This window comes from Panthera uncia (assembly GCF_023721935.1).
Source record: "Panthera uncia isolate 11264 chromosome A3 unlocalized genomic scaffold, Puncia_PCG_1.0 HiC_scaffold_11, whole genome shotgun sequence".
NCBI classification, from domain to species: Eukaryota; Metazoa; Chordata; class Mammalia; order Carnivora; family Felidae; genus Panthera; species Panthera uncia.
The window spans coordinates 78,593,766-78,615,851 of NW_026057578.1; the positions used below are offsets into that span (position 1 = coordinate 78,593,766).

The 22,086-nt window shown below is 35.1% G+C and overlaps 1 protein-coding gene across 14 annotated transcripts in view; it reads left to right on the plus strand.

Annotated features, from left to right (window-relative positions):
• EHBP1 (EH domain binding protein 1) overlaps positions 1-22,086 on the plus strand; it is a 375,396-nt gene that overhangs the window by 187,450 nt on the left and 165,860 nt on the right. For all 14 annotated transcript variants that reach the window (XM_049650279.1, XM_049650277.1, XM_049650275.1 and 11 more), the window contains 2 exons: positions 636-876; positions 8,778-8,967. In XM_049650279.1, the coding sequence (XP_049506236.1) occupies positions 636-876; positions 8,778-8,967 (431 nt within the window). The remainder of the gene's footprint in view (positions 1-635; positions 877-8,777; positions 8,968-22,086) is intronic.

The window sequence follows — 22,086 nt, forward strand, 5'->3', positions numbered from 1 at the left end:
TGTTAGTCCTTTACATTATTAAACAGAGTATCGATTGGATCCAAGTCATATTGAAAAAAATCAAACATCTCATTAAAAGCTCTAAAAATTTAAGGTTGTGCAGCATACAAAAACGTACTCTTAGAAGGCTTTCAAGAAACAAATTCAGTGATGTGTGGGTATATTTTTGATATAGTCCAGAATGAATTTTCACTTCCCTAAGTGGTCTCTGCTTGTGTAACTACCAAAGACAATTTCACATTTTAACTCACTTAATGTTCTTAAAAACAGAAATTTATTTTATATCAGTTTAGGATGGCAAGCTAGTATAGTCAAGTAAAATAAACAGTAAATAGAATATTATACCTCTAAGAAGGTTAAAATTTCAAAAATTGCCATACTGTAATACTAATAATATTAGAGACTCAAAGGGCATTCCAAAGATGCCATATTAGGGAGCAGCATTCCTGGAGAAGTAGACAAAGATCTTAGGTAACCCATCTTCTGAACTTAGCCCCTGTAAAACTTATTATTGTTTTGACCTTTTCAGCCTCATAAGAGATTAATTCAAGATTATTTTTGAAAACACCAAAAATATAAGAAAATATCAGGTAATATTAATTTGATTTAATTCATCTTTTGCTATTGTTTTATAGAACCAGTCACTGAAACAGCATCACCTAAAAAAACAGAAGAATCTTTTTATAATAATAGCTATAATCCCTTTAAAGAGGTACAGACTCCTCAGTATTTGAACCCATTTGATGAGCCAGAAACTTTTGTAGCTATAAAGGATTCTCCTCCCCAGTCTACAAAAAGAAAAAATGTAAGACCTGTGGACATGAGCAAGTACCTCTATGCTGATAGTTCTAAAACAGAAGAAGAAGAGTTGGATGAGTAAGTACATTTTATTCTGCTATCATCATAGGTCAGTCTCTATATTAACTAAAGAGATGCTTCTATAATAAACCTTTACATGGGTAAAAAAAGTTTTTTCCTCGTGTTAATATACAGTTTACGGTTAGTATCTATCTCATGTCCACCTGAATTTTTATGATCTTGACCTTTATTCTCCCACCCTCTTCCATGTGAATGTGTGTGCACAGTAAACTAACAATGGAGAGAAATATGTTCTTGGAATCTCTGGTTAGAATTTTAATTGTCTTTCCACAGGAACCCCATTACAAATGTCACTTAGGTGTTTTTTTAAATTTTTTTTTTTCAACGTTTTTTATTTATTTTTGGGACAGAGAGAGACAGAGCATGAACGGGGGAGGGGCAGAGAGAGAGGGAGACACAGAATCGGAAACAGGCTCCAGGCTCCGAGCCATCAGCCCAGAGCCTGACGCGGGGCTCGAACTCACGGACCGCGAGATCGTGACCTGGCTGAAGTCGGACGCTTAACCGACTGCGCCACCCAGGCGCCCCTAGGTGTTTTTAATCAATTACTGTAGGCATTATACTTCAATTAGGTTCTCTTGTGGGAACCAAATAATCATTTATGATAATTATTTGGTGAGGACAATTGTTCAGATTCCAAACAACAAGATCATAATTATAAAGTACGAATTATCTTTGAGTTAATCTTATCCAAATATGAATGTTATTGATTATAAGCTCATTATAAATAGAATGTTTAGGGCTGCCATTTTACTCAAATCTAGGGTGAGAATGGGGGAAGGGTATGTGCACATTGTATTCTGGAGGTATATAGTTCACAACCTGTGTGGCTGCAGATTGTGGCCCTGAGTATGTTAAAAAGCAACAGTAAAACTTCTACTTCCAGCCATGATGGATTAACACAGACTGGATATAGCTTCTTGTCTTAAACAACTAAAAAACTGAATAAAATATATGAAACAATGGTTTTCAGACATTGGATACAAATAACACAGAACAGTGTGATTTCTAAGAGAACAGAAACAAAGAAGATGAGCCCTATACTTGTCTTAGTTTTATTTACGGGAGAGAATTTCCAGCTCTAGTTTAGGGAGAGAGAACCCAAAAGTCCTAGTAATCTCCATGAGTTGAGGAGACAGTTTGGACTTTGGGCGTACTGAGGAGAATAGAATTGTGGACAGAGTTATCAGAGAAGAGAGAGCTACTCATACAAAGAGTTCCAGAGATCTGTAGAAGATTCCCCCTGAGTCTTTAGCTGAGCACCGATGAGAGCATACATAGAGGAAACATGACAGAAGCATCCCTGGGGTTCACCCAGGACCAAGAATAGTTTGTTTCCAAGCAGTTCCTAACACATGGGACATCAGGTTGAGTCCTCAGAAAGGTGTTTTACTAATGTGGTGAGATTAGCCTAGACAAAAGACTGTTCTGGGCTTGCCTAACAAAGCTTAAAAGCAAGGCTCAAAACAATCAAAATGATTCCAAGTAACTTAATTGCATGCCACACAAATATACCAAAGATACCAAAGGGAATACCAAAAAATCCAGCACCCAAAATATAAGATTCACTATGTCTGACAACCAATGAAAAATCTATCAGGCATGTACAGAAGCAGGAAAATCTGACCCATAATGAGGAGGAAACTCAAGTCATTAGATATGGATGTAGCAATGGCACAGATGATGAAATTAATAGAATAGTAATTATATGTTTACTTGTAGTGAGGCTGTATGTATCTTTGTTTTCCTTAGAAATATGTGAATTTTAGTGTATTAAGATTATTTAGATCTTGGGAAAAATAGTTGTTTCTTTAAAAATACAGGTAAGTATGAAAATCTTTCAGAACAATGGGGATATAATAGATTGAGAGGGAAATAATAAAAAGGCTCCTTCAATGTATGAAAGTTGGGAGCAGTTGCTTTGTGTGAAGGAAGAAATGTCATTTTTTCCTGTGCATTGGTCAGCTCCTGTTTTGAGCAGTATTTTACTTCTAGGTTCTGCCAACTGTACAAGGGACATTGGTAATTCAGAGCATTAAAAGAATAGAGCAACAGAGTCATCAAAAAAGTCCAGAAACCACATCAAATGAGCAGTGATTAAGGTCATACAGACTATTTGACTTAGAAGAAAGATTATTTAAGAGAATTATAATAACCAAATTCAAATATTTGAAAGACTTGTTTGAAAGAATGAGGTAGTTGACCTGTTTTCTATTGCTCTAGAACTGTACTTCTCAACTTTTTCCCATTTTACATCACATGGCCTATGACTCTCACATGTGCTACATGCTTCCATGGTCCTGGTTAGATTTTGATAAAACCTAAAATGTTCCAGTTTGCCTTAAATACATAGAAATATATCATAGTAATCATCTGATTCCAAACCGAGGTTTAGCTCTCAATACTAATTAATAACTGTACAGGGGTTGGAAAAATTGGCTCAACTGTAGCTAAAGTTAGTGTATTTGCTTTCTTTGAAATAGCTAATGTGTGATGAAAATAAAATTTCTCATGGGTGGTGTAGTTGCTGAGTAATAGCCACACACCTACAGTATTTGAATGTAAATATAAACTTTAAGTACAAGCATTCAGTCATTCCAAGAGGCATGAGTATTACACAACACACACACACACACACACACACACACACACACACACCCTGCTCTTTCCTATTAACAAGTTAAAGAGACATTTAATGTTTGTTTAAACATTTAAAATGCCTTAATGAAAACTAAAATCAGAATCGTTGGGTGTTTCCTTTTGACCATTTTTTTTTTCCACATGAAAGTCACAGTCTTTACAAGTTTCCCATGAATAAAGAACATTCTAAATTGCTCAATCATCTGAGATTACCAGAGGGTGCCTATAAACACTTCAGCTTTTTTTTTTTTTAATAGGAATATATACACAGATTCTAAAGATTGCTCATCAGCTAATGTGAGAGTCCAGGAAGAACTCTGTTCTTTTTTCTTATCTTTTTTCTCTAAAAGTTTGTAAGTCTAACCACATTAGAAATCTTCCAAAATTTGTTCTTACTTCAGTAATAAACTTATGACCTTTCATCAAGTGAAAAGCCTGTATTACTCATCTTCCATTATCAAACTCTTCCTGCATCCTCTGACATAAACCTATCACAAATAGTGCTGAGTTCTTTGATGTGTAAAACAACCTTCAGAACCTCAGCATATCCATCAGCACCAAGAGCAAGTAAACACCCTTCAGTGCTAGTAGCACATGTCCTTTCCACTTAGCAATCACATGGGCTTCTCAGTTTTCTCTTGTTTGGAAGTCAGTTCAGCCATTCTAGTTAATGTAGCAAAATTGAAAACCAACAATCAAACAATATTTTTTTCCAAAACATTTATGAAATGTTTTGGGGTCTAGCATAAAATCATTTCTGGTATGGTTGTATGTCTGGTTCTGAAGGAAAGTTGTCATTAAATTTTATTCAGAGATAAATGTGGATTGTTTTTCCAAAGAAACATAAATTTTCAAAGTGAAAGGAAGACTATATATTTCACTGTACTCTTGTTTCATATTTTATTCTTTATTAGTATGTTTATTAATCATGTTTCTAATCAATTTATAGTTTTTCTTTCTGTAATTCTTTTTAACTAAGTTATTGCTTGAGTATATAATACAAGCATAAAAATAATTTTTCTTTATCCAAAGTGATGTAGAAAGCACTGAAATAGGAATTATGCTAATTCCTTAAATAGTATTTCTTTACAAAAAATATTAAATATTTTTAAAAATGCATTGATCAATAATTCTATATAACTCTTGTTTTTATAGAGAAGGAGGCAGTGTTGACAATCATATGCATAATAGATGTTATTCCTAATCACTTTTTTAAATAGTACTTTTTAATTGAGATATACTTCACATAACATAAAATTCCTTATTTAAAGTGTACACTTCAGTGGTTCTTAACTAATTCACTGTGCTGTGCAGCCATAACCACAATCTAATTCTACAACATTTCATCACCCCCAAAAGAAATACTTTAACCTATTAATAGTTAGTTTCAATTCCTCCCTTCCCCCACCTCCTGAAAACCATTAATCTACTTTTTGTCTATATGGATTTGACTGTTCTGGACACTTCATATAAATATAATCATATCCTGTTCTTAAAGAGTAGGAAATTCAGTTTTACTTAGAAATGTCTGATCCATAGGAAGGATCATTCGGAACCCTTAGAAGTAGAAGCTTCTTGTCTTACTTTGATTTATACCTAATGGGTACTAAATTAGGTACCCATTAGGTGCCTAGCACAAGGTTTTCTCACAGGCAAATAATAGATGTGCAGAGATACTTATTCCCTTAGTCTGTCTTGCAGTGAGGTGTGGTCCAGGGCAGCTGGAGACCCTGGTACTTCTGTTTTCCAGCAGCTTCCTATATTTTTACCCTAGAATGACATACAAATTTCATTTTTACTGCATGTGCCATGTAAAACAGAGTGAGAAACGTAGCTCTAATTGTTTCAAGAAAATTTCCATTTGATTAGTTTCTAGTTAATGATGAATCTTACCATCCAGCTTTGGAAATCAGATGAGTATGAGCTTTTTTCTACTTGCATTTACCTTCTTTTGACAAAGGATACTAATATTCAACTGGGAGGGAGACCTAAGTGGTTTGAAACAGGCAGAGACAGGAAGAAAAAGGACAATATCTAGTTATATTTGTATACATACTAGATAAGTTTTATAAAAGTTTCATGAGTACTGTAAATTAAGTTATATAAAGTATACTGAGGAGCTACCTGTTTTAAGGGATTCTGTCATTTTTTTCTTTTAAGCACAAATTCTTTTTTAATAAAAATATCCTCTAACACATGTTTTTCTTGAAAGTAACCATATTTACATAACAAATTAATAATAATGATCATTGTAGTAGCTGCCATATTTCAAAGTACTATGCAAGCTTAGTATAGAGAAACCTAACCAAGAAAAAATTTTTAAATATCATCCAAGTAATTCATATAACTGAATTAATTCAGTTTGATTGACATGGGTCTGTTCAGTCCTGAACACTTAACATTAATTGGCAGGTAGTAAGTTTGGGTAGAAAAAGTTTTTTCCCTTTTTTAAGTTTTGGGGTTAAAAAAATTATGTTTTCAACTTATTTCTTTATATTTATCTCCCTTCAAACTACTTTTAAAGTTTGAAAACAGCTGTATGAATCTCTCAAAATTATCAGGAGAAATAAGATTGTTGTAAGTGTGAAACACTTAAAATAGTACCTAGCACAGCATAAACACTTTATTAATCTTAGTTAATAATGTTATTGATAAGCCCTCCATTCTAGGCTGGATATGATACCTTTTATACCTCTTTTCAGAGAGAATGTTCAGCTTTTTCTGAACACCTAGTTATTTTAACATTGTTCCTTGCTTTGATTTCCCCCAAGTTCTTCTGCAGGTTGTAAGCATGGGATGTAAATACATCAAGTATATCTTGGTCACTAGGCAAGAATATTTTGTTTTGAAAAGCAAATTTTCAATTATATATATCTATTTCCTGTTCTTTTTCTCTTGAATGCACAGACATAAGAAGAGGAGAGAACACAAGAAATAGGTTTCTATATAAATGCCAACCCCCCCACCCCCAGTTAAAAGTAACTACCCTGACCAGAGTTGAGAGACATTCTGTGGCTGTACCCTAGCTCAATAGAAAGAAATCTCATGACACTAATTGTTGCCATGAGTACAGAGTAAGAATGACATCACAAGTATGATATGTTTCCCATCTCTGATCCATATATACTTGGTACCCAGTCTCATGTGATTTGACTATCTATATATAAATTCTTAAGCAGAGGTGTACATAATTGGTAATTGGTTCTGAGTGAGTCTTGTACTGTTGTAGTTAAAAGAGCTTGCATAATTGAAACAGAGGACTGTTACCAGTACAGGCCTTATATATGACTAGGTTGAATGATCTTGGTATAATCACTAAATTTGGGTCAGCTGAACCTTAGCCTTATAGACTCAGAAATTTTATTCTTTACACACAGAGTTCCAGAGAACCAGCTGGTGTGGGGGGCGGGGGGCAGGGGGGTGGAGAATGCAACAAACTAATAAATAAGAACCAGGATAACCATTTATTATTGTGTAATAGGAAGAATAATCATCATCTATGCCAGATACTTGTGTTTATGGGTAACTAATGAGAAAAAAACTCATCTACTCATAGAGGGAGTTAACCAGGAAGATTTTTTGCTTGGGCCTAGATTAGGTAGAGGAAAAAAGCCTTCCCCAAGAAGTTATAAGCACACAGGCCCACCCTCATATGGATTTGACATTCTATTGGCAGGATGGTCTGGGATCCTCCAAGCCAAGAAAAGAACACACAAAATGACCCCTGAAGCACTTGGCAAATGCAAACATAAAACGCTCTGAAGAGAGGCATTTCCAGCTCAAAATGTGCACAGTTTCCTCAGATTAAGCCCTGAACTTGAAATCTAGAATTACAAAACATACAAGGAAAGAATTTACTAAGAGAAAGCATCAGGAGACAAAAGAAACACTAGGATTATACACGCAAAAACTTCAAATAATAGATTTATCAGGTAGAGACTTTAAAGTAAATGTTTAAATGATTAATGACTCAAATCTCTATACCTGAGGTATTTTTTACATGGTTGTATGAAGAAAAATGCTTATCAAAATTTGAAATTTATGGATAATTCATGGAAAATTCTCCATAAACTAGATATCTGGTTTAATGTCTAACATTAAATTAGACACAAATGAAGAGAGAAAAAGCTAATTAGATCATAGATGGGAGGAAATTATTCAGATTATAGCACAGAAGGAACAAAAATTTGTAAAAATGTGAAGGAGAGAGATTAATTCAACATACATCTAATAACATTTTCTAAAGAAGAGAATAGAGAGGCTATCAAAGAGATAATGGCTAATAATTTTTTAGAACTAATGAAACATAGGGGCGCCTGGGTAGCTCAGTCAGTTGAGCATCCAACTCTTTGTTTCCACTCAATTCATGATCTCACAGTTCATGAGATCAAGCCCTGCGTGGGGCTCCCTGCTGATAGCATGGAGCCTACTTGGGATTCTCTCTCCCCCCTCTCACTGCCCCTCTCCCACTCATGCATGCACTGTCTCTCTTTCTCTCTCAAAATAGATAAACTTAAAAAAAAAAAAAAAAACTAATGAAACATAAATCTTCACACTCAGGAAATATAAGGAACCTGAAACAGGATAAATGAAAAGAAATCCACACCTTGACATATCATAGTAAAATTGCTTGAAACCCGAGGAGAAGATCTTAATGGCAACCAAAGATAAAAGATGACTTAAAAAAGAGCAATAATAGGCTGACAGTGGGCTAATATCATCCAAGTGCTGATATGAATTAACTGACTAGAATTTTCTACCCAGCGAAATTATCATTTAAGTGTGGCATAAAAACATTTTCAGTGCCTGGGAGAATTTACTATTAAAAGAACCTCGCTGAATAGACTTATAAAAGATGTTCCCTAATGAGAAGGAATGAAATGCAAGGAAAAAAAATGATATGGGGAGCATAAAAAAGCAAATCAATATTTCCACATCTTATTTCCTTTTTGTTTATGAAGAGTATATAGGATTTACTATTACTATAAGCATTTTTCTAAGGATTTATATACAATTGAGCTAAGTGTGACCTTGTATGAAAAAAATTTTTAAATACTTTTTAAAAGGAAAAAATTTTATTAATGATTAAAAAATAACAGCTTAATAGTGATTATTTCCAAATTGTAGGTTCTCACTAGTTTGAGTGTCTCCTTGTCATTTTCAGTATTTTTTAGTTTTATAAATTAACATTTTATTAATTTAGTTAGGAATAAAATATTTTTAGATTAACATTTAACAATAATTCTTCTTTCATTTAGATCTAATCCTTTTTATGAACCTAAACCAGCTCTTCCTCCAAATAATTTGGTAAATCCAATTCAAGAACTGGAAACCGAAAGGAGAGTGAAAAGAAAAGCCCCAGCCCCACCAGCCCTCTCACCAAAGATAGGAGGAGTAAATGAAAACACAGTTATTTCTGCAGGAAGAGATCTCTCCACTTCTCCTAAGGTAGGAGTTTATTCTTAGTAAAACATATATTATGTTTAATCTTTTCCCCCCATGCAGTTTAATTCAAATTAAGAAAAGTCATTGTTTGCTATTTTTGATGATATTTTAAAAGTACAAACCAAGTAAATCTGTTATACTGTAACACTGTGTATATGTTTGGGAGCCTGTAAGTTTACAGAACAGTATAATTGGATAGTTTGGATTAAGATTTTTTTAAATGCTGTTTTGAAATCAGAGGAAGAAAGACATTCTAATTATAGGAATGGTGCTTTAAAGAAAGAATACTCTAAAGCAGCTAAGTGTGAGGAATAGTTTGTATTGATACAGAAGAGGGAGTAGAAATCATCCTTTGAAAAATATACTGGAAAGATTAAGGCCCAGTGCACAGAAATGCCTTTTTTTTTTTTTTAAGTTTATTTATTTTGAGAGAGAGAGACAGAGACAGGGAGGGAGGTAGGGAGAGAGAAAGTGTGCACGAAAGTAGGGGAGGGACAGAGAGAGAAGGAGAGAGAATCCCAAGCCAAATCTTCACATTGACAGTGTAGAACCTGATGTGGGTCTCCAACTCACGAAGCATAAGATCATGACCTGAGCTGAAATCAAGAGTCAGATGCTTAACCGACTGAGCCACCCAGGCTCCTGAGACATGCTTTATTGAAGAATTTCAATATTGCCATTTTGATTTATGTCAAGTTAAAATTTTGGCCTTATTGTCACTATCTTTAGAAGTTTTAATGCATAATTATTACATGGAAACATAAAAACACGTTTTTGGAACAAGTCTAGAGCTTTTATTTATTTATTTATTATTTTTTTTTTTTAATTTTTTTTTTTTAACGTTTATTTATTTTTGAGACAGAGAGAGACACAGCATGAACAGGGGAGGGGCAGAGAGAGAGGGAGACACAGAATCTGAAACAGGCTCCAGGCTCTGAGCTGTCAGCACAGAGCCCGATGCGGGGCTCGAACTCATAGACCGTGAGATCGTGACCTGAGCTGAAGTCGGCCGCTTAACCAACTGAGCCACCCAGGCGCCCCTAGAGCTTTTAAATGATTTGAATTCAAATAGTGTGATATCTTGTATGTCTAAGGTAGAAATGTTGGATTTAGCAAGTTTTTTTAGGTAAGTAATTTTTGCCCATCAACTCATGGGTAATTTATTATTGTTATCATATACATAATTTAATTCTCACAGGTAGGTAAGGGAAAAATAAGATGAACTTCAACTTAGTGGGGTAAAGTAAAGGTCACAGGTCCCCCAGCCAGTAGAAACAGGATTGGAACTGTCACTTTCATTAGTTGTGTGATATCTGGGCCATACTCCACCTCAGGTGCCTACTGCTGTTTTTCTCAAGCACACTAAAGTTCAGTAGTTTCTCTTGGATATTTCAGTTCATTTTTTGTTTTTGTGTTAAATGGTAGAGTCCTGAAATAGTTTGCCCGTATTTTCATTGTTTTAGTGAGACAGTAAGTTCACTGAGGTTTTCACTCTGGTATCCTAAAAGTCTATCTCCAGGTGTTTATTTTTATATCAGGTATTTTTTAGCCCTGTAACTTTAGAGGGAGAAACTCAGACTAGATTTCCATCTTCTAATTGGCTATGGAAGGTGGGAGTGGTGGCGCAACACTATCAACAAAAGCAGCAAATGGTAGAAATTAAAGCAAAGGAGATGGCCAATTTCAGTGCCCATGATACAAAAAAAAAAAAAAAAAAGACAGTAATTGGGGCACTAGTAAGAATCTAAGAATCAAGAAGCTTTATAGGTCCTTTAACCATTCTAACTGTCAAGAATACCTAAACCTATCCCTTGTCTCCCCAAATCTCTACTCCCTGCCCCATTCTCTTCTATAGTTTGTCAGAAGTTTGAAGCTAATTAAAATATTCTAATCTCTTTGTAGGAGAATGAAAAGGAACTTAACAGTGCCTCTTGGATGCATTTATCCATAAAACAACTTGAAAAATATGTATCATTATCTCCTTTGTATATATAAGAAACTGGACTTTAGTTAAGTAACTTGCCCAAAATGATAAAACTAGTAGTGACAGTGCCTGGATTAAAATTCAGGTCCTTTGAATCTAAAACCCATACTTTGCCCACGGTGCCATTCTACCTCTAGAGAGCTACCTCTGGTTCCCCAGTTCCAAGTTGGAACTCTAAATACATTGTTCCATAGAAACATTGCTACACCTGGTGATTAAGTTCTGTTGTAGTGATGTATAACATAGCTATTTTTTATATTATTATGAGGATAGTATTCCATTGAAGATCTGTCATGGAATAAAGGATATTTATAGGAAAGGCATCATGCTTCTTTTAGAAAGTGCCTCATTAAGCTCAGACACAGACAATAGAAATGCAATCAGTCATATTATCCACAATAGCACATTCTGCTGATCTGGGAGTTAGTTCATGTTTCTCAGTTATGTGAAATACAACTGTGAAAAATTAATTTAAAAAAAGATTGCTGATATTAAATTAAAAAAAAGAAAAGAAAGTATATAACGATGTATAATATAATACCTATTGTATGTATAAAGTTTTATTTAAAAAGCCTTATTCACACGTACATTCAGAACACACATAGACATACACACTCATGTACACTGTGGAAGGAATTGTAAGTAATTTAATAGTGGGTACCTTTGAGGAGAAGGATATGCAAGACTGAGGAAGGCATTTCTTTTTCTTTACCTGTCTGTATTGTTTGAATTTTGAACCTTACATATGTTTTACTTCCATTTTTGTTTGTTATACTAATCAAAGTTACTGAGTAATGAGATCGTGGATATTTTTGTTGCCTTCTGTACAAGGTACAAGATGTACAGGGTACAAACTAAGAAAGTTTATCCTTCAGAATAGAGAAAATCACTCTTAGTTTTGACAAGTGGTATTAAATTATTTGATGGTGGCCTGGGGTTTCATCAGTTACCTCAGTGTTCTACACTGAAGACCAGGTATAGAGGCCTAGCAGCAGAACGCTGGCTCCCCTATTCTGTTTCCACATCAGAAATCCATATTTTTTCATTTTATATGTTGGAATTCGTGTAAGATTTCATTAAAAAAAGAAAATGGACCATTGCCAAACCCCCCAAAATTGGAAACTACAAACTATCCAATTATGTATGAGATAAGGAAGATTAGAATCAGTGGCATACTGACTGATAAAAAATGATAAATGGCAGCTGAGAAAACACAGTAGTATGGGGCTTTTTCATCATAGGAGTAGATATATGTGTGTATGTATCTACTAGGAGATATGTATGTATAGATATATATCTTCTGGTAGTTCCTGAAGACTGTGCTATATTAAAGCTGAGTAAAATAATGGACCGTTTTGGCAACTTTCAGTCAACATGATCAAGTCTTACTATGTATTATATACAATATTCTGTAGAGGAAAGTAAGAAATTATGTTTTACATCAAAACATTTCCATTAAAATTATTGAAGAGTTTTAATGCTTTTAAGTTATGCTCCTTGCCAATTACTTTCCATACTTATAAATTGAAAGGAGATAATAGTTAAATTAAGCTTTTGGGAAAAGCCAAGTTCAAATTTTAGCCAAATAATAAAAGGATATTGCACCACAATTTTGTGTAACAAAATGCCAGACTGTACTTAGTGGTAACTGACTGCAGACACTGAAGAGCATTAGTGTCATAAAATGACAAGGGCTCAGCCAGATGATTAATTTCCCCACCTGGCACCTGAAACTACTTATTTTTCAGAAAATTTATGAAAAAGAACTAAGATCAGAATTTAAACAAACAAAGTGATAATAAGCATGTACTTACATTACAGATAAAATTCAAACTACCCTGAAGGCAGCTAAGGACCCTTCAGTGTCATAAATCTGTATAAACTCCACACTTCAGACCATTGATTTCTGTATTTATAAAATAATAAAATGTAACACTTTTAAAGACAACTTAGGAAAGAAGGCCAATGTGTAGAGAAGTTAAATATATGACCGTTCAGTAAAATAAAATGATAAGTTAGGCTCAATGGTGCCTGACCATCATTTACTGTGAATGTAAGTTGATAAATATATAACTCTGAACTCCTAGATATAATTCATGCAACATAGTAAAAAGTGCAATTAAATTATGAGAGTGAGTTTAGGAACATAAACAACATGGTTGCTAGACACAGTACATTATTAAACAGTATATACCCAATTCCATAAAAATCAGAATATATGAACAGCCAACTATCAATGAATGACAATAAGGAATTAAAATAAACTTACATTTTTATAATAGCATAGAGAAAAGCTCCACTGCACACTTGATGATGAAATGAGCTTGGTCAAGTGGAGAAGCGCTCCCTCAAAGATCCTGACTGATGAAGCTCCAGTGATTGACAGTGATACTACTATCCACTTATTCCATCTCTAAAAGTGAAAATCCTATCCATATCTCAAGCCCAGTTAAATAACTCAGGCCTCCACTTATACTGTTACCTTTTTTTAACAAGTTCTGGCAAAGTCCTAAGGTTTATACTTGGATGTTTTTGAACTTGAGTACAGATTGCAGTAACTATGGGAAGCCCAGGGTTAAACTAAAGTCAAAATTACACACAGCAGTTCCCTTGATTGGGACAAGCAGCAAATTCAGACCACAACGCCAACACCCTTTTCAGCTTTTGCACATAAAGATCTCCTAGAAAGTTCTTTATCCCCATTTCTATTCTGCAAAACTGCAGAATTTTGTCTACAAGCCATTCATTCTGAAAAACAGTAAGTCCACAGTCAGACTATTAATTTCCTCATATGTACATTGAAAATGTTTCAAACTTTCCAAGAAAAATAATAAAAAGCACAAGGATCAGAATGTAATTGAATGCAATGATGAATACACAGTTGTTTTGTAAAATAAAATGCCAAACTACATTCAGTGACAGTGGGGTGCAGGCAGTGGTTAAGTTATGTATAAAATTTTTACTTGCTGGAATACCTTACCAGAATAAGTTGTTCCTCAATAATACTGACTAAACGGGGCACTCCTGTATGCATCACCTGTTATATTGGTTAGTACTCTTGGTTATAAGTAATAGAAACAAGCCATTTGGTTGAATTTTTTTAACTTAAGCAAAAGGATAACTTGTAATAAAGACCCAAGGAGATTTTGCAGAACCCTAGGCAGAGGATACAACTGGGCCTCAGCAATCAGCCTTAATTTTATCTGCTTCTCTCACTGGTATATCTTCAGTCTCCTGTTACCTTTTTACTGATAATTTATCTTGTTATCTCCCTGCAAAATAGTTTATGTTCTAGAATTTCCTGTCTCCCCCGTGCAAAGCTACCTACTTCTTTCACTCTGGCTGATTTTTGCTTAAGGTTAAGAACAAATTACACTGAAGGGCACTGGGGTGACTCCATTAAGCATCCAGTTCTTGGTTTGAGGCTCAGGTCATGATCTCACTGTTCAGCAAGTTTGAGCCCCATTTTGGGCTCTGGGCTGATAGCATAGAGCCTGCTTGGGATTCTTTCTCTCTCCCTCTCTCTCTCTGCCCCTCCCCACTAGAGCTGTCTCTGTCTCTCTCAAAATAAATAAATAAACTTAAAAAAAAAATTACACTGTATCAACTACTTTTCTTAATATGTGTGTGGAACCTCCCAGAATTATTATTTTTTAAGATCTTATTAATCAAACGAGTCTCTGGTTAATGGAATTTCAGTTGGAATTAGGATTATCTGTGGGCAGTAGAAAGCCTCAAATGCATTTTGTTTTTTTCTTTTAAGATTTTTTTTTTTTAATTTTTATTTATTTATTTTGAAAGAGAAAGAGCATGCACATGTGCATGCGTTGGGGAGGGGCAGAGAGAGAGAGGGAGAGAGAGAATCCCAAGCAGGCTCTGCTCTGTCAACCCAGAGCCAGACATGGGACTTATATTCATGAAACTGTGAGATATGACCTGAGCCAAAATCAAGATTCAGACACTTAACCAACTGAGCCACCTAGGCACCCCTTTAAGATGGTATCTTTAAGCAATCTCTACACCCAGTGCTGGGCTTGAACTCATAGCCCTGAGGTTGACTTACATGCTCTACTGACTGAGCCAGCCAGGTGCCCCTCAAATGCCAGTTTAAATGAAAGAAAAATTTATTTCTGTCTTTGAAAATTTTAAAGGTCCAGTGCTGATACAGTAGCTTCACAAAGGCATCAGGGACCCAGTCTCCTATTTTGCTGACCCACCGTGCTTGGCATGGACTTCCAAGATGGCTACTTGAACCACAGCCAATTTGCCCCATTCCAATCAAAAAGGAGAGGGCAAAAAACAGTCCTATCTACCTCAAGCAAGGAACACTAGAAAATAAATCTTTATTCTGGGTAGTTGTATTACTCAGTTAAAAGTCAAGGGTTATATTACTAAAAAAGTAGAGTACAATCAATATTAGGGAACAGCAGGCTGTGCCATTGATGTCTATTAAAAGGTGAGTTTTAGGGGTGCCTGGGTGGCTCAGTCAGTTGAGTATCAGACTTTTGATTTTGGCTTGGGTCATGATCCCAGGGTCATGGGATCAAGCCCCTGTGTCATGGAGCCTGCTTGAGATTTTATCTCTCTTTCTGCCCTCCCCTCCTCTAAATGAATGAATAAATAAATAAATTAATTAATTAATGAGTTTTATAGTATAGATGCAAATGAGCCCAAATCTTGGTATCTCTTCTATGAGAATGCCTACATAATAATTGCTTGAAATAGTCATTTCTTTAAAAAATTTTTTTTAAAGTTTATTTATTTATTTTGAGAGAGAGTTCAAACAGGAGAGAGATGGAGAGAGAGAATCCCAAGCAGGCTCTGCACTGCCAGCACAAAGCTCCGTGCAGGGCTTGATCCCACACACTGTGACCGTGACCTGAGATGAAACCAAGAGTCAGATGCTTAACTTGACTGAGCTACCCAGGCCCTCCTTTAATTTTTATTAGAGAGAGAGAGAGAGAGAGAGAGAGCAAGCATGAGCCAGGGAGAGGGAGACAGAGACAGAGACAGAGAGAAAGAATCTTAAGCAGTTTCCTTGTTCAGCATGGTATATGATGTGGGGCTTGATCCCACCACCTTGGGAATCATGACCCAAACCAAAATTAAAAATCAGATAATCGACAGGCTGAGCCACCCAGGCACCCCAAAACAGTCATTTTTTTAAGTTTATTTATTTATTTTGAGAGAGAGAGAAAGAGAGTTCGCTAGCACATCAGTCCAGAGCCTGACGTGGGGCTTGAACTCATGAAACTGTCAGATTAGGACGTGAGCCAAAATCAAGAGTCAGACCCTTAACCGACTGAGCCACCGGCTGCCCCTGGTCATTTTAAAATGACATTTGAAAACAATCATAGGTCTCAAAAGAAAATCGTGAAAATATTTTGCAACTGAGCATAAAGAAGGCTAGGAACAGTACTACAATAGAATACAAAGACAAATAAAAATCCATAAATAAACGAGAAACCCAAGCTAGCAAAACTTAAATAGTATTTACTTTAAAATCAGCTCACTGCATTTATGTAATGATGTCTGAAAAGATATGGTAATTTCCAGAGCTTAAAATTACTGGTGAGGATATTGAGAAACATTCCCCCTTTTTTGGCACTTGCAATATCAACTCTTAAATATATGGGGTGCCTGAGTGGCTCTGTGGGTTAAGTGTCCGACACGATTTTGGCTCTGGTTATGATCTCACTGTACATGAGATCGAGCCCTGTGTTGGGCTCTGCGCTGATAGCACAGAGCCTGCTTAGGATTCTTTCTCTTTTGCATGCATGCTCTCTCACTGTCTCTCAAAATGAATAAACATTTAAAAAATATATTTAAAATATATTTGGACATACATACTGCAGGGCCTGGACTAGAATGAGGCAAGAGAGGCTTGTAGGGCACAAAATTCATAGAGGCACTTCTCTCCTATTGGTGTAAGTGCAGACTTTACATGTTCATCACCCTAAGAGTGATGCCTCCTTGAATCTTGTGTTCTGAGGCACTGCCTTGCCTCACTCTAGTCCCAGACCTGTTGTACCAATGAGGCAAATTTGGCAGACAAATGTGCAGTAGCTGTAACCCAATTAAAGGCCTTTGCAAACTGGGAAAATGAGCAACCGTAGAATCAAGAACATCTCTAAGAATTTGCCTCTTGATTTTTCTGACTGTATTTAATGGGAAAGATAAAAATGCTGAATTTTGGTTAAAAACAAACAAACCATGATTAGAACGCTTGACTTTTGAAACCAATTTTGTACAGTAATTAAGTGTGATTTTGAGAAGTTGTTCTTTTATATTCATATATTCTGGAGTAACCAAATTAAAGTGTCTGCCACAGTTTTCCAACTAAGAATTGAATTGCCATTTTTTTCTTATGGAGATAAAACTGTCCCCATATAGGAAAAGAATCTGAATAAGGTAAATAAATTATGTGTGTCCTTTGATGATAAAGAATGATTTACAAGTTTGGCTGATTTGCTAAATGCTTTGTAAAGGCTAAGCAATTAGCAACAAATGGTAAACTGAGTGTCATTGATGTGTATTGGCGGGGTCACTTTAGGATACATTACTGATGATAAATGTGAAGGAAGCACCAATTAGCTTTCCCTTTACTGCATCAAGAAGAGGAAAATATAGAATTTGAACAGATTCATACAAACTATGATAGAACCCTTCTCAACTGCCAGTACTGGATAAAATTTAGTCTATAATAGTAAGAAACAGACAAAATAAAAAATGAAAAGACCCACAACAAAGTGCGCAGCAAAGCTAGGGTGAAGCAAGAAAGGCAACTCTAGGCTGTAAAATTTGAGAAAACACTAACTCTTGAAGTTATGTAAGTGCTAACGTGGCACTTGTTTAAACCCAATAGTTAATGTGTCCTTAAATTTTGGCAATGGGTGCATCATTATTAAGGAGATATACTCTGGGGCGCCTGGGTGGCGCAGTCGGTTAAGCGTCCGGCTTCAGCCAGGTCACGATCTCACGGTCCGTGAGTTCGAGCCCCGCGTCAGGCTCTGGGCTGATGGCTCGGAGCCTGGAGCCTGTTTCCGATTCTGTGTCTCCTCTCTCTCTGCCCCTCCCCCGTTCATGCTCTGTCTCTCTCTGTCCCAAAAATAAATAAAAAAAAAACGTTGAAAAAAAAAATTAAAAAAAAAAAGGAGATATACTCATTCCCAGTGTTACACATGAGCCTCAAAATGAGTGCCTTCTTAAATTTTGTGCAAAAACAAAAAATTCTTAATTAAGACCAATCTTAATCATTGGAGCAAATGACCTTCCATAAGACAAACTTATCACAAAAACAAATTTAAAAAAAACTAATATTTTTAGTGTGAATAAACTGGACATTCCATTAATAAATGAAACGAGTAAGTAGACACCAAAAATAATGATCTGAGGCAAAATGTTAATCATAGATTATGATATCTAGATAAAGAATATATGGGTTTTATTGTACTATATTTGCAACTTTTCTGAAAAATTTCCCCCCACATGGTGAAAGTAATAATTTGAGAATAGTAAAGAGCTCTTGGATATGAAAAGACAATTTAAAAAATTTTAAATTATATATAGCTGATTGTATGTTATAGAACATCCAATTAGTGAATAAGAAGACAACCTTGAAAAATTCTCTGTAGAATTCAAGGTGAAAAGTAAATTAATTAAAATTATGGAGAGAAAGTAAAAATAAAGACTAGAGTTAGAAAATTCAGTATATTTAAAAATAAATAAATAAATAAATAAATAAATAAATAAAAGAGGTTAGAGTGGGAGAGAGCCAAAACATAAGAGACTCTTAAAAACTGAGAACAAACTGAGGACTGATGGGGGGTGGGAGGGAGGGGGGGTGGGTGATGGGTATTGAGGAGGGCACCTTTTGGGATGAGCACTGGGTGTTGTATGGAAACCAATTGACAATAAATTTCATATATTTAAAAAAAAATAAAATAAAATAATTTACATCCAAAAAAAAAAAAAGAAAGAAAGAAAATTCAGTACACTTAGAAGAGATGTAGATATGAGAACAGATGAGGAAAATAATTTATTGAAGGGAATTTATGTGAGCTAGAGGAAGACTTGAGTCAGTAGATTAAAAAAAATTCACAAGTACCAAACAAGATGAATGGAATGAGACCCAAACTAGACATATCCTGATAATTCTTTTGAATTTACCTACAAAGGAAAGATTTTACCATCAGACACATTTGTAACATTAATTATGAACACAATGGAGCATGTTTATATAATTAAAAAAGAATAAATATCTGCAGAAGGATTGAAACACATCAAATATGTAAAAATTCATGAATTTCTAATGATAATACCCAAATGGATAATGGAGATTATGAGGACACCAACTCAGTACTGTATACATTGGTAAAAAAAGAAAAAGAGTCAAGAATTTATCCTGACTTTCATTTATGAACTGTATTTCAAGATAATAGTTGATGAGGGAAAGTTCTTCTGCTATAGAAGAATTCTGGATATGAAATGCTGAAGGAATGATACCATGTGAAAAGTCATCATTTCATAATTCCCTAGGAAATAATGGATCTAACAACAATTAGCATGGCTGCTAAAACCCTTGAGGAAAAATTTAATAATAGATGAATGGATCGGGCTCAACTATAGTGATCAATATTAATATCCTTAAGAGTATGACAGTCATTTTGTACCTCCTGATATATTGCAATAGTAAGTATATAGAACAACCTATAAAATATTCTTGCCATAGAATTAAACTGAGATCTGATCAAGCCACTGGTTATAATAACCATCAAGAGATATGGAGTGTGTGTGTGTGTGTGTGTGTGTGTGTGTGTGTGTAGGAATATGTGAAATGACACCATGAAGATGCAATCAACCAAAAACAGAGAATGTGGGAAATCTTTCAGGACAGATGACTCAATTCATTTAACAAATGAATAGTTTGGACAAAGTGGAGAAGAGGAGAAATTACAGATCTTAAATTTTCTTATCTTTTAGAGATATGTACTGGATTATTTAGTGTTGAAATGATAGGATCTAGGATTTTCTTTAAAATACTCTAGAAGAAAAATGTGTGTCGGGGGAGAGGGTTGTATTTGGAGAAAATAACAAAAACTTGGAAAAAATGTTGATAACTTTTTAAAAAAATGTTAACATTTATTTATTTTTGAGAAACAGAGAGACAGAGCACAAGCCAGGGAGGGGCCGAAATAGAAGGAAACACAGAATCCGAAGCAGGCTCCAGGCTCTGAGCTGTCAGCACAGAGCCTGACGCGGGGCTCAAACTCTCACACCGTGAGATCATGACCTGAGCCAAAGTTGGACGCTTAACCAACTGAGCCACTCAGGCACCCCTTATGTTGTTAACTTTTCAAGCTGAGGAGTGGTTACATGAGGACTCATTATAATATTTGTTCTACATTTGAAATTTTCCATTATAAAAAATAAAACCAAGAAAAGACCTAGAGGATTGATTAAGATGTATAATTCTAATTAGGCTCTGAGAAGGACAAGAAAGAGTAGAAAGAGACTATATTTGAAGAGATATAATGGCTGAGAACTTTTTAAAACTGATGAAAGGTACAATCTGCTGATTCAAGAAGCCTAGCAAATCCTAATTAAAATAGAAGAAATCCAAACCCAGAGACCTTGTAGTGAAACTTCAGAAGATGATTGATTGATTGGTAGGGAGATATAGGTAGGTAGATAGATAAATAGAAGAGATTTTTAAATAAGCCCAAGGGTGGGAAGAAGCCAAAATACTTTCAAAGGAACACTGCTTATTTCTCAGCAGCAACAATAGAAGCCAGAGATAGTCCAATGATATCTTTCACATGATGAAAGAAAATAGCTGCCAGCCTGGAATAGTAGTCCAGTGAAACGATTTCAAGACTGGGAACAAAAATAAAGATGTTTCCAGACAACTATTTGTTACCAACAGACCCTCACTAAAGGAAAGTCTAAAACATGTAATTTAGGAAGAAGGAAAATATTCATTAAAAGGTCAAGAATTCAAGAAACAAAAAAAGATCAGACAATGGCATACATGTGCATAAATTTAAGCACAAATTGACAATATAAAACAATATCTCATGATGGGTTGAAATAAAAGAATTAATATATATGAGAACGATAATATATAAGCTGGGAGTGAGAATGAATACTAAAGTATTCTAAGGTACTTATATTATTGAGAAGAAGGATAAAGATATATTGATTGTTCTTTAGACATTGATTAGTTAAGTAAGCATGTTGTAATTTTTAGGGTAACTACTAAAAGGATAGAAACATAATGTTTAACTTCCAAACTAGAAGTGTGAATAGAGGAAAAAGTCTTAGAAATAATAATTCAGTGAAAGGAGAGAAAAATAAACACAAAGTGGTTAGAACAAATAACAGTTAAAATAAGACAGATTGAAACTCATCACTGGTTGTTAACTCTAAATGGGCTAAATGCTGCAGTTAAAAACAAAGATTATCAGTCTGGATTGAAAAAAAGTCCAAGTAGGTGTACCTGGGTGGCTCAGTCAGTTAAGCGTCCAATTTCGGCTCAGGTCATGATCTTGCAGTTCATGAGTTCGATCCCCACATCCGGCCCTATGCTGACAGTTCAGAGCCTGAAGCCTGCTTCGGATTCTGTGTCTCTCTCTCTGCCCCTCTCCTGCTCACGCTCTGTCTCTCTCTCTCTCTCTAAAAAATAAAAGTAAAAAAAAAATTTTTTTTAAGTAAAGTTGAAAAATTTTTTAATGTTTATTCATTTTTGAGAGAGAGAGAGCAGGGGAGGGGCAGAGAGAGAGAGGGAGACACAGAATCCAAAACAGGCTCCAGTCTCCGAGCTGTTAGCACAAGAGCTGGATACGAGGCTTGAACTCAGGAATGGAGAGATCATGACCTGAACTGAAGTCAGACACTTAACTGACTGAGCCACCCTGGTGCCCCTAAAAAATAAAGTTAAAAAAAAAAATTCAAGTGCACACATCTAAAAATAGATATATGAAAGATTGAAATTAAAAGACTGAAAAAAGATTTACCATGAGAACATTAACCCAAAGAAAACCAATGCTGCCATATTAATATGGAATATAATGGGTTTTAAGGCTGAATGTGTTACTAAATATAAAAGCTGATCATTTCATCATGAAAGAAGATTCGGT